We start from the raw sequence: 15,548 nt of genomic DNA, 5'->3' as shown, positions 1-15,548 counted from the left end.
AGCTTTGCTGTTTTCCGCCCCGAGCAGACCCGCACCCACAGCAGCGCTCTGCGGGGCGCTGAGCTGCAGCTCGGCAGACCTCATTTCTTAGAGGAAGGCAGAACTGGATGGTGTTGCAGGAACACACGGCGCTGGCCCGCTAAAGCAGGCAGTGGGAGCTCTCACTTGTTGGCATGCAACCAGTACAGAAATCACGCAGGATCGACTACATCGAGTGACAAATGGAACCACCCAACATTCCTCTCTTATTCCTCGTGTTATTTTCCTCCTCCGTTGCTGCACACGAGGGCCAAGCACCAGGCATCGCTTTAACCACGCAGGGACCCTCAGCTGCTCACAGCAGGGTTGAGGAAGCTCTCTGGTGCAGATCACGTCTTTTCTGGGCTCTTGCATAAACATCTTGCATGCCTTTCCTGTAGGCACTACTGCAGGTAATGCAATTGGGTATAAATCTGGGAGCTCCATCACACAGAAAGGAAAAAATCCATCTACACACACTGTCACATTAGTTCATACCTTAGAGTCTCTGATGGACTCCATGGCTAACGGGGACAAACAAATCACGTAAACAGAAGTTTGCCTTTGAGAAAAAGAGAAAAGCTTGGAGGACAAGCACTGACTTCTTATCAGGTTACCAAATGGAGGACACTGTAGAGAAGACACCAGGCTAAGGTGATACTACGGGTCTGCTCATACGGGTCCCGTCTTTCACACCCACACCAACACATCCGAACCAGGTGAGAATGCCACATTCCCACCGGAGAGGAGGCTGACACTCACCCGAAGCCGCAGAGCCGCCCGCAGTAAAGCCGGACCGCCCCGGCCCGCAGCAGCGCGAATCGGGAGCCAGAGATGCCCGCACTCCGGGAGGGGAGCCTGAGGGCGGCTGGGCGTGGAGGAGGAGGAGGAGGAGGAGGAGGAGGAGGAGGAGGAGAAGGAGATCGGCCTCGCCCCCCCTTCCCTGTCGCCGGCTTTCCTTGCAGCATTTCCATGCTAGAGGTCTCCACCGAGCTGCAGAGAGAGGATCTGCCTGGCTGCGCCGGGCCCTCTTCCTTCCTTTGTGCATCCCCCGGCCCCTCCGGCTACGTCCCCGTTTAATCCCCATCCCTTGGAGCCTCCCCCGGCCCCAGCGGCAGCAGAAGCCTCCCTCGGAGAAGCAGAGCCCAGCAGCGGCCAGGAGCCGGTTGCCACGTCGTACCACCCGCTTCCCGGCCCGCATCCCTGCCTCCATCCCTGCCTCCATCCCCGCTGCCGGCGGCGGTGGGGCCCCCTCGGCGCATGCTGCTCGCCTTCCCCGGCCCCTGCTGCTAAATGCTGAGTGCTGACAGGATGGAAGAGTTTCAGAGCGAGGAAGAGGAGCCCTGGTACGACCAGCAGGACCTGGAGCAGGGTAAGGATGGGGGGGACAGGCAGCTGCCAGGGGTGGAAGCCCAGGGGGAGAGGAAAAAAACGAAACAAACAGGAGGTGGGAGGTAAACTCTGAGTGAGGGGTGGGATACCTTATCTCAAGGCTTCTGTTTGCTCGGCAAACCCAGCATCTCATCTTGCAGCCTCACCTCCATGGAAACGTCAGCTCTGCTGCTCCCGACAGCCATCCTGAGTAAGGAAAGTTTGAGATGCAGGGAGCCCAAATCTGCCCTCAGCACCAGCCAGGTGTCCTTTGGCAGTACAGCAAGCTGGTTCCCCGGAAAACATGCTGGGGGCAGAATCCAACATGGATAGTTCTGATATTGCCTTCATCTCCAGCTGGCTGCAGGCAGTCATCAGGCACACTAGTTAGAAACAGATCTACAGATCTTACAAATAAGGTACTGCTAAGATGTAGGTGCTGGAAGTGTTGCCCAAAGCTCTTGCTGTCCAAGTTTAATCCCAAAGAATGCTTATAAGTAACCTTATTACTTCTGGAGGTTTCTTCAGTCAGCCATAAAAGTGGGAAAAATTGAGGAGGAGAGAAAGGAATGCCAAGGTTCAAACAGCAAAAATAGGTTTGCCAGAGAAAGATAAGCATTCACTTGTGTAATTTGTTTTGAAGTAACTGCCTGCATTTACACTAGTTCTTTGTAATGTTTATCCTAAGCTGTACAGTTAGTACCTGTGTATATTTGGGGCTTCTTTTTTCTGAATGCTTAGCTTCATATTTTGAGTCAACGTAGCTGAAAGAAGTTGTGTTTCAGAGCAGCTGCCAAAGAATGAACTGAATTGTCAATGTATAGAGAAGAGTTTTTGGTACCCAAACGCAGTCGCCCTTCTGACGTGTTATGCTGTACGTGTGTTATGGTTCTACACCTGCTCCAACCAGCTGACTGCCAGCGGGGACATTGCAGCCCAGCTGCAGTGCCTCTGCCCACCACCACTCCAGTACATTATGTCATGATTTGAAGTTTGCACAGCTTCAGCTGCAGGGCAGTGGCCCAGCAGGGAATGATAGCCAGCCCAGAGGGATTGTGCAGCTGTTTTTTAACCTCAATTTCTCAATTAACAGGAAGTATTAGTAGATGGATACTAGGCCCTCTTGTTTCAAACACAACGTTCAGATTAAACCATGGCAGAGAAAGAAGATAGAGCTATCAGCTGGGTTAGCATGCAGCCTTCGACTCCTCAGAAATTCACATTTCTAGGTGACATCTTCTCCTGGCTCAGCAGGGACCTGTGCACTGCCCAAGGGGCAGGAGGCAGACTGAGGAGCAGCAGCACTACAGATGAGTAGTGGGAGAGCTGAGCCACATAGGACTCAGGTTTTTAGCCTAATGCTGTCTCTGGTGTCAGGATCTTGAATCAGCGCTGGCTCCCAACAATAAGAACACCTTCCTGCTGCTGGCCAGGTTCCCTGCTCTGTCCCAGCCACGTACATGCAGAAGAGCTAACTCCAGATGACAGATTCACGCTGAGGATAGGCTCCACCTTTGAGCAGACGCAGGACTGGAGGAAAACAGACCCAAAGCAAGTCCCAAGTGCGGGGCTCACTGTCTCTGTAAGGATGGGGGCTGTGCAGGCTTGCACAAACTTAGGAGAGATGGAGAAGGCTGTAACTGAAATCAGCCAGCTGGAAAGGTCCTGCGGGGTAATCACAACCATAATTAATTTGCACAATGCACTATGAAGGACAGTGCCAGGCTTGGTCCATGCCTGCCATAGCAGCATCCAGAGGTACTTGTAGATGGTACAGTCCTGATGCTGTCAGTTTGGAAATTAGGAGTGGAAGCACAATGCAAGACATCCAGTGCAGCATGATTAAGAGCTGTGCTGGCACTACTGTGAGGAGCAGCATGCCAAGGGACATGCCAAAACCATGGCTGGCAGCAGCCAGGAAAGCAGATGACAAAAGCAGAGACTAGTCCTTGGGAGCAAGGGTGGGAGCAATGTGCTCCCTCTCAGGAGCCTGAATACAGCCTCAGTGTGTCAGCCAGCAGGACAAGGAACCAGAACCATCCCAACACCACTGCAAGACCAACAGCCCTCTCCTCCTGGGCAGCCACAGAAACTTTTGGGCCAAACCATCAGCAATGTGAGCTAAGGGAGAGAAGGTTCTGCTGTGCATCAGTTGGTTGCTGGCCTTATCATCTTCTCACAGCATCAAATATTTATTATACTTACACCCAAAACTGTTTGCTAAGCAATGGATGGCTTAACCAGGAGCTCCACGATGATTATGTTAATTAACCATTTTAGCACCACGGAGGAAACCATGCTTTCAGTTCTGTGCTGAGCACCTGCTACTTTCCTCCCCATCCTCCACAGTGCTTTGGCTTGCTGAATCAAATCAGTTTTCCCAAGAGAACAAACTCCAATTATTCTTTCCCTCCTGAAGGACCCATAGTCCTTCATCCACCACATGCCTTGGAGGCAGCAGGACCCAGACCCCAGCCTCCCACCACACCCAAGTGGATTGGTGCCTTCCAGAACCCTTGACCTGTTCCCTAACAATAATCCCACACTGTTCAAGGTGATGTACATACCCTGAGCACAGGGTGTATGTGCAACCAGATCCCGAGAGAATGAACAGAAGCTAAAATTAGATAATCTGAGCTGGGGACAAGTGAGGATGTCTTTTCAGCTCATCATAAGCATTTGTGTTCAGAAGGCCATGTGCCAGCAGAAACACATCTGGATCCACACAGAGCAGAACAGACCCAGCAGCTATCTGGCAGCTCTCTGGCCTCGATCTCCACCTTTCCACATCTTCCCAGCCTCCCACCTCTCTGCCAGCACTCAGGTGTAAGACAGAGTGCAGCCCAACAGGAGGGCTCCCAACACTCTCAGGAGCCTGAATACAGCCTCAGTGTGTCAGCCAGCAGGACAAGGAACCAGAACCATCCCAACACCACTGCAAGACCAACAGCCCTCTCCTCCTGGGCAGCCACAGAAACTTTTGGGCCAAACCATCTGCAGTGCAGGCTAAGGACCTTATGGCTTTCACCTCTAAAGGTCTCCAGATTTAAGATACTTAATTCCTCCTCCTCCTGCCAAGCACCTGATTGCTTTGCTAAGAAAAAAAGACACAAGGTGCTGAGCTTGCACCACACTCCTCACTCATCCATGTGAAGACCCAGGGTCAGCAGTACACCGGTAACCAGCTGCAACCATACCCATCAATTTTCTTCATCACCCAGACATCAGATACAGGGTGGTCCATACAGCTGCAATCACACTCTGCTTGCCCAAGCATTGGGGTGCAGATAGAACCCCAAAATCTGTCCCTCATGTTGCCTTCCTGGCAGCCCATCTCTGCAGGTGAGCCCTGCAGCCTGCTACCTTCATCCCCGCAGCAGGCAGGACAGTGCTGCCTGCATAGCTGAGCCACTCAGAGCTGTGCACTGCCGCAGGCAGGTTGCGGAAGTAGGAAGTTTTCAGTAACTAATTGCTGAGCTGCTTGGAGATGATCAGAAGGACTAACGCACAGGGAAATAAGGCGGCATTTTGGTTAGTCTTCAAGGAGAGGAAAGGGTGAGAGCCTCCAATTCTGAGTAGAAAATATCCATATGCATTTTCCTAGAATGTAAGTTGTCCTGCTATGTGAAGGAGGCAAGCAAACAGGGAGTAAGAATCCCACACAGTGACTTCCAGGACCTGCCGCCTGTCTGACACAGAAACTCCTTTCTATGACTGCTGAACCTTGGGCACATACTTCCAGCTGTGGGAAGAAGCAGAACTGGGGGAACTACTGTGTGTTTGCAGCCTCAGGGCTGTCCTGTAGGACCTCCTGCCCACAGCAGCCCCAGCCGCTGCTTCTTTGTGGGCCAAGGAAACTTGAGGATGGCATCCATCCATGGTTCTACCTGCAGCTGTGGGCAGCTGTAGCAGTTGTGCTGAACTTGGTTGCCCCAGAACTGTTCAGGACCTGTGTTCCCTCCAGCAGGAGCAGCCAAGCCAGCCAACAATAGCTGCGGGTGGGGTGCTGTCCTCCCCAGTGCTGGGTCAGTTACAGCCTCCTGCCCCCAAAACCATCAGGGAGATTCCCACATGGCAGAAGTCCATGCATTTGTGTCTTTAGCTTTAAGAGTAAAAGCTTCTCTCTGCTCATGGTTCCCCACATCCCAACATAATTAATTAGCTAGAGCTTTGCTGCCTGGAGGGAGGGTGCCCACAGGAAAGTATTGGCTTCCTTTCTCTCTCCTCTTTCCTCACTTCTTCTCCTTATCTCCCTTTTATGTATTTATTTAGGGCTCTTTCTGGTTTCTAGTCCACGTGCACAACCAGGGCCTCCACCAGTCACCGAGCTCTTAGAAACCATCTTAGCCTACAAGGCAAACACAGGCATGGAGGCTGTTTAGATAAGGGAGCAGTAGGGAAAGACAGATGCAGCCCAACCGTGGTCTAATAGCACGCTCTGCGTTATCATGCTCTAGCAATACAGCAAAACACAAGTCGATGGCTATGGGCACAGGATGGGACTGCTGTGGATGAGTCGGTGTAGATGCATACAGCTTATAAGCAGGGGCAGCCAACCTAGGGCTCAGGCGTTAACTTATTGCCCACGCTTGGAGAGCCTCTCTGCAGCACAGTGTAGTACAGACAGCACATCCCTGAGCCCCTGCCCTGCTCCGGGATGGGATTCGCTGCCAGCAAGCAGGTGGGGTCACTGCTCTCATTGCCCACCAAGGTTTCCCAGACAGAGCCACTCTGTTACTCTTTGCTTGTCTTGAGCCCCTGCAAAATGCATCTCTGTGGTCACAGGAGCTCCCCCCTGCCAGGGCTGCTTGCAAAGCCAAAAGCAGCCCATAGGTTCAGAACAAACTATGCAAGAAAAAAAAAAAAAAAAAAAAAAAAAAAGAAAAACAAAAGCAAGCAGACAATCCAGCAAATCTCATTAGACTAACAGAACTGCCCATGTGCCCAGCACTAGCTCAGCCCAACTGGAGCCATGCTTTGAATGGGCATGCTGACATGGCTTTTCCACATATGCCTGTAGGTTGTTTGTGAGATGTGTGATGACACTTGCTTCATCTGCACCCCAGCACATTCCCCTGCACAGGTTTGTAAGGGGTAAGCACTGATTCCCTCCACAGCCTGTCATGGAGCAGCAGTAAGAGATATACAAAAGCTGATCTTCACTGTAATGTATCCAGACAGCACAATCTCTTGCAACTAAGGAGAAAAATAAATGAGCAGTATGCACACCCTACCCTGGGGTAAACCAGTATCGCATCATTTATTTAGATTTTGAAAGGAATAATTGCACCTGCCCTTGACTCTAAGTACCCGTGTGTAATGGAGCAGACAGCAAATGCAATTAAATTAAACGTCAACAACATTAAACATCAGTTCTTAACTCTCAGCCTACCCCATCCATCAGCTCACAGTCACCCTGCGCTTCCTCCAGAGTCCATGCACCAGGGTTCTGCTCGCCGCTCCTCCCCAGTGCTCAGCAGGTGAATTTGCTGTTGGCAGCAGCAGGAGCAGCCACCCTCACTGCAGGCTCTTTAGGAAAGGACCACAAGTAACTCCTAAACAGACACTGAACCGAAGGACACATCCTGCATAAAGCCCTGCACAGTGTGAGCCCAAGGACCTGGAACAGCCCTTGCAGGCCTGCCTGGCTCACACAGCTCAGGATCACCACCAGCTCTCCCCAGGGACAGAGGGGCACTTAAACCCCTGTAATTGTCTGCATCAGCCCTTCAGTCCCTGCTGAAAATCCCCAGACTTCAGCGTTTCCTAAGGATATGGACATGATTTGTCCCATCTGACCAACAAGAACTCCAGGAAGAGCTGGGTTTCTTATCAGAGAGAAGATGGGGGAAAGCCTAAAGCAGTGCTCTAGGTGGTGGCTTCCTCCAGAAAGCTGTATTTACAAAGACAGTGACACAGTTGTGCCAAGAGCTGCTGAAGCATTCCCTGCCCAACACAAAGCTGCAGCCAAGGATAGAGAAAAGCATTCTTCAGGGTGCCCAAAGAGATGCAGGCCAGCACCAGGAACACAAGAACAGCTGCAGATTTGTGTGCCATAACGCAAGCTGCCTCAGCCAGGAGGCATCCAGCCCCACAGCCATTCACATCATCCTGTGCAGGGGTTGCTGCAGGATGCTGCTGCAGGGGAACACCCTGTGCCTTGTTCCACGGTTTCTTTAAGAGAGTGACAACCTGCTGCAGAATCAGGACTTTTTGGGGGGGGGGTGTTACCCAGTGATGCAGTCCCAGCACAATTACCTCTGGGTCACCTCTGCAGCTGCAAGACATTTGCCTCCCAAGATGAAGGAAAAACACTGCAACAGCAGCAGCTCCCCTGTGCTAGGCACTGCCCAGATCCAACCCCAGCTCCCCTCTCACCCTCCGCTCTCTCTCCTTGCTTTCCCATAGAAGCTCACAGGGAAGCACAGCCCTCCCTCTCTAGAGGCTCTTTGTTTAGGGGCGCAGGGCGTCTCCTGGGCTGCACACATCCTTGGGGTCATGGTCCCCACCTCCCCAAGACAATTTGATCAACACTTGTCTCCCCCAATCCCCTCCACAAGTCTGGTATCCCTGCGGGCACTGTTTATAAGTTGAATGCTGGCTGTTTCACGGGTGCTGCCTTCAGCACCATGGCTTCATTTCTTCTGCACAGAGCAGGGAGGGAGGCATCACACGAACTGCTGAATTAGCACAGGCTGCACAGCACTGGCTGCCCAATCTGGTGGTGAAGAAGCGCAGAGGAACACAAAAGCCTGGGGGGAATTTAACAGTCCTTACTCCGCTGAACATCCCCTTGATAAATTCACACAGGCCCAGGATGCTGTCCTCTCTATGGAGAGGAACTTTGTGCTACCCAAGCTTGCTTGAACTAATCACAGCTTTTCTAATCAAGATAAGCCTGCTCTAAAGAGGACATTAAAACACATCTCTACAGCATCCCCTCCCTCCTACAGCCCAGGGAAAACAACAGGTGGGAAGGAAGGGACTCAGCAGGTGTGGGGCAGACAGGATTAGGGGGATGCTTCAGCCGGCTGGAAGGGAGTGTGCGTGATGATTGCTGAGGCAGTTTAGTGACGCTGAAAAGACCAATTCGCCCACATCCTTCAAGCCCGGAATCTCTCAGGCCCTTAAGCTCACAATGGAAAGAAATTTCCTCCTTGGAGCTCACCCCTGTTCTTTCTTCTTTCCCATTTGTCCCCAGACACTGCCCATTTCCCCCATTAAATGATTGCTGAGTCCTTTAAATTACAATGTAGGATCTCACACTACGTAATCCACTTAACTCAACTCCAGCTGATTAAATTGGATGCCATATGGCGAGAGAGCATTGGGGTAATCCGTAGGGACAGGGACACACTTGACTCATTACCTGAAGCCCTCTGCTCCATGCCAGGCTCTCCTTGCTTCAGAAATCAAGTAGGACAGATGTGATTTGCAACATGCCCCTCTCCAGCAAGGACAAGGGCTCTGGCAAGGTGGCAGTGCCATTAAACACTATCCCAAGCTGCTTAAAGGCACAAGTTCTCCTCTGTCTTCGCTGGTGTCTGGCTGTTTTTCCAGTCTCTAGCTGGCACAGCAAACACTCACTCCCCTGTGGGCACTTTGGAAACCAGAGAAATTCAGCGCTCAGCAAAAAGAAGTCTTTCCTAGAAGGATACATCCCTATAGCCCAGGAGGGCTCACAGCCCTCAGATGAGGTAGCTGTGTGACAATGACAACTATGATTAAAAAGACATTTCCTAGAGTAACACCCTGAATGAGGGCACTGCTGAGAATCCCTTCCCACGGTAAAGGGGAGATCTGAGGACACACAACAGCTGCTACGGAGATGGCCCCCAGCACCGCTGGGGCCAAAGCAATCATCGCTCAAACTAATAACACAGCAGCACTTCCCACAGCATTATCCAAAAGGAGGATCACATCCTAGCACTCCTCTCATGTAAGAGATTGTGTCGAAGCAGCCAGCATCAGCCTCATTTTGCAACGTGACTTCTAAAATGAGCAATTTTCCCAGGCACAGGATATACCCAAGGGGTCCTGATTCCCCCCCTATTATTCTATTAATAAGTTATCACTGCTTCCCAATCAATTGCATATCCAAATTAACTGCAGGGAGAAACTACAGCGGCTCTCAGCCCCAGCAGAGGCTCTACAAAACACATTATAGCTGCAGGCTGGGGACCAGGGTAGCGATGGGCTGAGAAAATACCAGGGCAGGAGCAGTAACACACAGCTATACCTGTTTTCCTACCTTCTTGCTTTGAAGGCTTAGGGTCAGGCTTACTTGCTGGTACCAAACAAGCCAGACACTCCCCCCCTGGGAGCACCAAGGGAAATGAACGCCCATACAACTGCCTGAGGCCGGGCTTTGTGAAGACAACCAATTGCTTGGAAAGCAAAGGGCTACAATCAGAGCCAGCTGTGCCACCTCGGGCTCACAAACAGCATCACCTGAGGAGCTCAAGCTTTGGCCAGCATAGGAATCACAGAGTCCTGGGTTGGAGTTTCTTTACCCAAGACAGCAAACTCGGTAATTTAAGCAGCTCACACTGTCAATGTTTATTTTCCCTACACTCCTCCTAACACCCAAACATCTCAGCAGCCTCCCCCAAAGCATTCAGAGGTGGCAGTAAGGGAATACATAGCGTTGGTCCTCGCCTTGGAGCTACCCGGAGGAGTGCAGCAAGGCTGCAGGGCTGCCAACCCCTGGGGCCATGCACAATTCTATTGCTCATGTCACTCTGTTAGTGGTGATGGATGGAGGCTGACAGGGAAGGCATGGTAATCCCTTCATTAGAGATAACAATATCATTACAGAGCATCCCCAAGGCTCTGCAGGGCCTCACCAACCCTTGTTCTCATCCTGGAGGATGCTGAGCCCCAGTCAGGCCCACAGGAGATGGGGATGAAGATGGGGATGGGGGACTGATCTTCAGCCTCAGCCAAGCCTTGTGGGTCTGATCCTGGCTGCACAGTGCATGGTGCCATGCAGAAAGGTGATGTAGGCTGTCTCAAGCTCAGCTACCCTTTGCTCCTGCAGCCTATCAAGATGGAATAGGACAGATTGTGAATGTCCTGTAAACGTGTATCTGCATCAAAACCTGCTGCTAAAGCAGCCCTGTGCAAAGCAAGCTGTGCGTGGAGCAGGAACCACAGCGACTTTGTCCCTTCTGCTTTTCAGACTTGCACCTGGCTGCTGAGCTGGGGAAGACACTGCTGGAACGCAACAAGGAGCTGGAGGAGTCCCTGCAGCAGATGTATGCCACCAATGAAGAGCAAGTGCAGGAAATCGAGGTGGGGACACACGCTAGGGACAGGAGTGGCTGGGTCACTGCTGTCATCTCAGAGTGACACTGCCAATCCCAGCAGCACAGACTGGAGGAAGGGATGTGCCATGGGGGATGGAAGCAGAAGTCCCTTCCATATGTGCCCGCAGCAGGGTGGATTAAGGTCTGGGTGAGGTGCTCCCAGCCACGGCTGACTGACCCTGTCACCCCTGCACAGATGTGCACCAGATTTTGGCACCAGCGTTGGTTGCAGCTGCGGCACATGTGGCCTCTTCCTGCTCAACCTCTGTGCTCATTTCTCAGCACTCTGCTGCTGCTTTTCCTTGGTTCCAGGCGCTCTTAATCACATTTGTTCTCGGCCAGCCCCTTGGCACCCCCTGAACACAGCCTCCTTTGTCCAAGGCACAAAGCAGCTTTTTCTCAAAGAGCCGCAATCTGCAGTGCTGTTTCATGCACCCTTTGGGCTCAGGGCATTACTGCCCATGGCGCCAAGCCGAGAGGCTTAAACTCACTGCGCAGGGCGGGTTTGCATCTACTGGAAGACTTCCAGAGATCTGTGAATTAAAAAAAGATTGGAAACCACCAATTTACAAAGGCATGGGGCAGAGACAGGCAGGAAACTCTCAGCACATGGCACTGCAAGGAGCAGAGAGAAGGGCTTTGTGTCTTCACAGCCCCAGATTTAAGATCTGATCCCAGCCAGTGCCCTTGTGCCACGCTGTGCGGGGTGAAAGCTTTCGGACTGCTGCAGAGGCTGCAGGAAGGGGGCTATGGCCACAGCTCTCACATTTCACAGATTCAGACCTTCTGCAGCCTGAATTCCTACAGAAATGCAGCCTCTGCGATTGATCTGTCAGATGATGCAGTAACCATTGGGCCGAGCACACTCAGCTCCAGTAAAGGGTCACATTCTCAGGGATATTGATTTCCTTGGGGTATTGTGAATAAAAAAGAAGCCAAGTAGAGAGAGTGAGGTTAGTGCTCTTCACAGAGGATGGGGGGGGGGGGGGGGGGGGGGGCAATCATGTTTTAGACACGCAATCATGTAAGCAGGAATTCCTCCACTGGAAGAAGCTTCAGTCAGATGGAGGATAAACTGGCCACAAGACACAATGAAGCTAAGGCTGTAGGAACTTCTGCTCATGAGACAACCTGGGTTTGGGATGCGGAGTGTTTTTTTTCTCTTTTTTTTTTCTTGCAGTACCTGACCAAGCAGCTTGAGATGCTACGGCAGATGAATGAGCAGCACGCCAAAGTCTACGAGCAGCTAGACCTAACGGCACGGGACCTGGAGCTGGCAAATCAGAAGCTCGTGCTGGAAAGCAAGACATCCCAACAGAAGATACAATGGTACAGCCTCTTCTGGTCCCACACAGTGAGGCTGGGACCCCTATCCCACCTTCCCCCCACCCCAGGGCTCAGCATGCTCTTGCTGCTCCAACCATTCTCTTATCAGGCAGGTTTGGCAGCTGGGACCAGGCAGAGAGAGGCACAGAGACCTTCCTGCATGGAGGATGAGCCTCCTTCAGTAAGAAGCACATGATGGTACAAGGGAGATTCTGAGCACGCAGTGCACTGGGCACGGATCCAGCATGTAGCTAGACCAGTTTGTCGATAACTTCTTCTCATACAACAGCCTCACGACCAAGGTCATCCCTGGAAACAGACTAAGCCACGTCCTTATGCTACAGCATCTTCTGCAAACAGCTGTGCAGATAGGGAGCCTCAAAGCAGAGGGGGAGTTTTGGAGCAGCTTTAGGAACTGTGCTCACAGCCAGAATAAAACAAAATTTCTTTCTCGTGTTTATTTCTACAAGAGAAACAAGAGGAAGAGTAAAGTGCTTGAGCCCTTGTAGTGCAGAGATAATCCAGGATAGCGCTTGTGTCTCAGAGCTGACTTAACCAACAGATTTGAGGTTAGAGGGTCTTCTATTGGTGTATCCCTTGGCTCTGCTGTAGTTCTCCTTTTTTTACAACCCACACCACTCAAAAGGGAGAGCAGCCTCTGCCGTGACAGCAAGCACCTTCACGCCCTCAGGGCACATGCTAAGATCTCCATAGACCAGCTTTCTCTATGGGGGGAAAAGAAAACCCTCTCAAAGATCTGTGACTGCTGTGCCCAACTCCTCACCTTGCTCCCTGCTCTCTCCGCAGCTTGACGGAAACGATTGAGGGGCTGCAGAACCAGGTGGAGGAGCTGCAGAAGCAGGTGGAGGAGATGCGGAGCTTGGAGCAGCTCCGCATCCGGCGGGAGAAGAGGGAGCGGCGCCGAACCATTCACACCTTCCCCTGCCTGAAGGAGCTGTGCTCCAGCCCCAGGTATGGAGCAGGGAGGGCAGAGCTGTGGCTCTGGTGGCCCTACAGCCTTCTGTCTCTGCAGGGAGGCAGAGGGTCAGTCTCTTTCTCCAGGACAATTCCAGCAATTCCCATAGCCCCAGCAGCACAAATGAAGGTATGCCACATGCTGCACAAACACCTTCAGCACTATTGCTCACTTGAGCCTCCTTAAATCCCTGCCACCGTGCTAACTCACTGACCCTCTAAGGATGTTTCTTGCTCAGCTTTGTCCATAATAGAGGCTTCTTTAAATAGATAAGTAATCAATAAAGTTTTTTACTGAAAGCGTTCGCTGCGAGAGGATACAAACAGCGGCACAGGGGATGGTATGAGGGTATAAAACCCCCAGCAAAATCCACTTGGTGTTCCAGCAGTTCTTCCCCCACATCCTCCCAGTGTCCCTCCATGCCTCATGCCCACAGTGTTGCCGCTCTACAGTCGGCTCTGAAGGTCACTCTGCCCTTCAGTAACTTAGGAATCTGTTCAGTATCCCCCGCCTCCTGCCATGCCTCGGGGGGAAACCATGGAACTTTCCTTCTTTCAATCTGTTCCAACAAGACGGGATGCCACAGGCGCTTCACTGAGGAGAAAAAAATGATCTCCCAACAGAAGGGGGAAGTGCACTGTATTGCTTCCCAGGAAGGGAGCAATGAAGAAGAGGCAACTCATCACATCAGCATCTCTTTCTGCCTCCTCCTTCACCTGGAGAATTTGGAACTGGCTGCCCAGGGAGATGGTGGAGTCACCGTTCCTGGGGGTGTTCAGAACTGCGGAGATGTGGTGCTGAGGGATGTGGTCAGATGGGCTGGAGTTGGGCTGGATAGCCTTAAAGATTTTTTCCAACCTTAGTGATTCTATGATTCTTTGATTTGCTTACACACTTTCTACTCTTCCAGGTATGAAGATGCATTCCAGGTCCACAGCTCCTCAGCAGAGTTCAACCAGAAGCCGCTGGAGCGGGAGAACGAGCGCCTCCAAGCCATGGTGGATTCCTTGAGGTCCCAGGTGAACCAGGAGAAGCAGCGGAAAGAGCGGGTTGAGCGGGAGTACAGCTCTGTGATTCAGGAGTACTCGGACCTCGAGCAGCGCGTGTGCGAGATGGAGCACTGCAAGCTGCGCATCAAGGAGCTGGAGGCAGAGCTCGTGGAGCTGCAGCAGGTGAAACAAGTCAAGAAGTATCTGCTCAGCAGGGAAGACAACCTGTCTGAGGCCCTCCTGGAGCCACTGAATAACGCCCCAGAAGCAGATTACATCGACCTCTCAGAGGAAGAGGGAGGGAAAAGTCACGGGCCCTCAATGACACCTTCCCCAAACCACCCCGTCCGGAAGAGCTGCAGTGACACAGCTCTCAATGCCATCGTCACCAAGGATGCCGTGAGCCGGCACGAGGGCAATTACACACTGCATGCCAACAACGTGCGCAAACGGGGCATGTCCATCCTGAGGGAGGTGGACGAGCAGTACCATGCCCTGCTGGAGAAGTACGAGGAGCTCCTGAGTAAGTGCCGGCAGCACAAGGACAGCGTGCGTCACACAGGGGTGCAGACCTCCCGCCCCATCTCTCGTGATAGCTCCTTCAGAGACTTCCGGGGAGAAGGGTTTGAGTTGGAAGAGCGAAAATCCATGGAGAAGACCATCAGCAAACACGTGGAGGCCGTGGACAAGCGGCTGGAGCAGAGTCAGCCCGAGTACAAGGCTCTGTTCAAGGAGATCTTCTCCCGCATCCAGAAAACAAAAGCGGACATCAATGCCACAAAGGTGAAAAACAAGAGCAGCAAATGAGCCCCGCCCCTCTGCAATCCCCGCCTGCTATCCCAACAGCCGAGTCTTCTCTTCAGCTCCAGGAAACGTCACCAGCCCCACTGCTTTGAAGGTTTGAGAGGCCTCATGGTATGTTCTTGTATGGGAAGGGAGCGTCCATCGTATAATTGCAAGGAAATGTCACAGAGACTCAGTTCGTGTTTTTAAGCTTGGGCTCTGGTGACTTGTTGGACAAACTGTACATTGTAGTTAGAGGATTTCAGAATCTGTATGATGGATCTCTGCATGAGACAGACTTCTCAATAGCAACAGAAACCCCACCACAAAGAACTGTTCACCTCCCCCACCCTTTTCAGCTTGTCTTACAGTCCAGTTACATGCGAGCAAAAGCCTGGATGTCCTCCAGCACTGCAGCAGCCAGAGTTCGGCTTCGCAGCAAAGCAGTATGAACCATCAGAACTTCAGGGGCTGCTCAAGAACACCAGCCCAAGCCTTCACATTGGTTTTATGGCTAAGAACCTACATTTGTACACAAGAGACCTACCCCCACCTTTCCCCTTCCCCATAGGGCAGTCTGTTCTTGCTGTCCAAGCCATTCTCTTGTCAGTCAGGTTTTTCAGCTGTTTACAATGCAAGCTCATTGCGACTGGAAAAACTTGAAGAGAAACATAGAATTGATTATTCTGTCTTCATCAATATCACCTAGTAACTCACTCCACACCCTCCAGACTTTGTAGGCATATGGGATTTCCTCGCTTTAAATCTCTCTCAGTA

At 51.9% G+C, this 15,548-nt stretch overlaps 1 protein-coding gene across 1 annotated transcript; it reads left to right on the top strand.

Annotated features, from left to right (window-relative positions):
* Positions 1-1,311: 1,311 nt before the first annotated feature.
* CDR2L (cerebellar degeneration related protein 2 like) lies at positions 1,312-14,795 on the top strand (the record flags this gene model as incomplete). Its single annotated transcript, XM_079544175.1, has 5 exons — positions 1,312-1,390; positions 10,571-10,683; positions 11,878-12,026; positions 12,831-12,995; positions 13,910-14,795. The coding sequence occupies 5 exons, from the start codon at positions 1,312-1,314 to the stop codon at positions 14,793-14,795; spliced, it is 1,392 nt and encodes a 463-aa protein (XP_079400301.1).
* Between the last annotated feature and the right edge of the window lie 753 nt (positions 14,796-15,548).

Source organism: Tetrao urogallus (assembly GCF_951394365.1).
Source record: "Tetrao urogallus genome assembly, chromosome: 18".
Taxonomy (NCBI): domain Eukaryota; kingdom Metazoa; phylum Chordata; class Aves; order Galliformes; family Phasianidae; genus Tetrao; species Tetrao urogallus.
The sequence above is the reverse complement of the archived record's forward strand: the minus strand, read 5'-3'. Positions and strand labels throughout refer to the sequence as shown.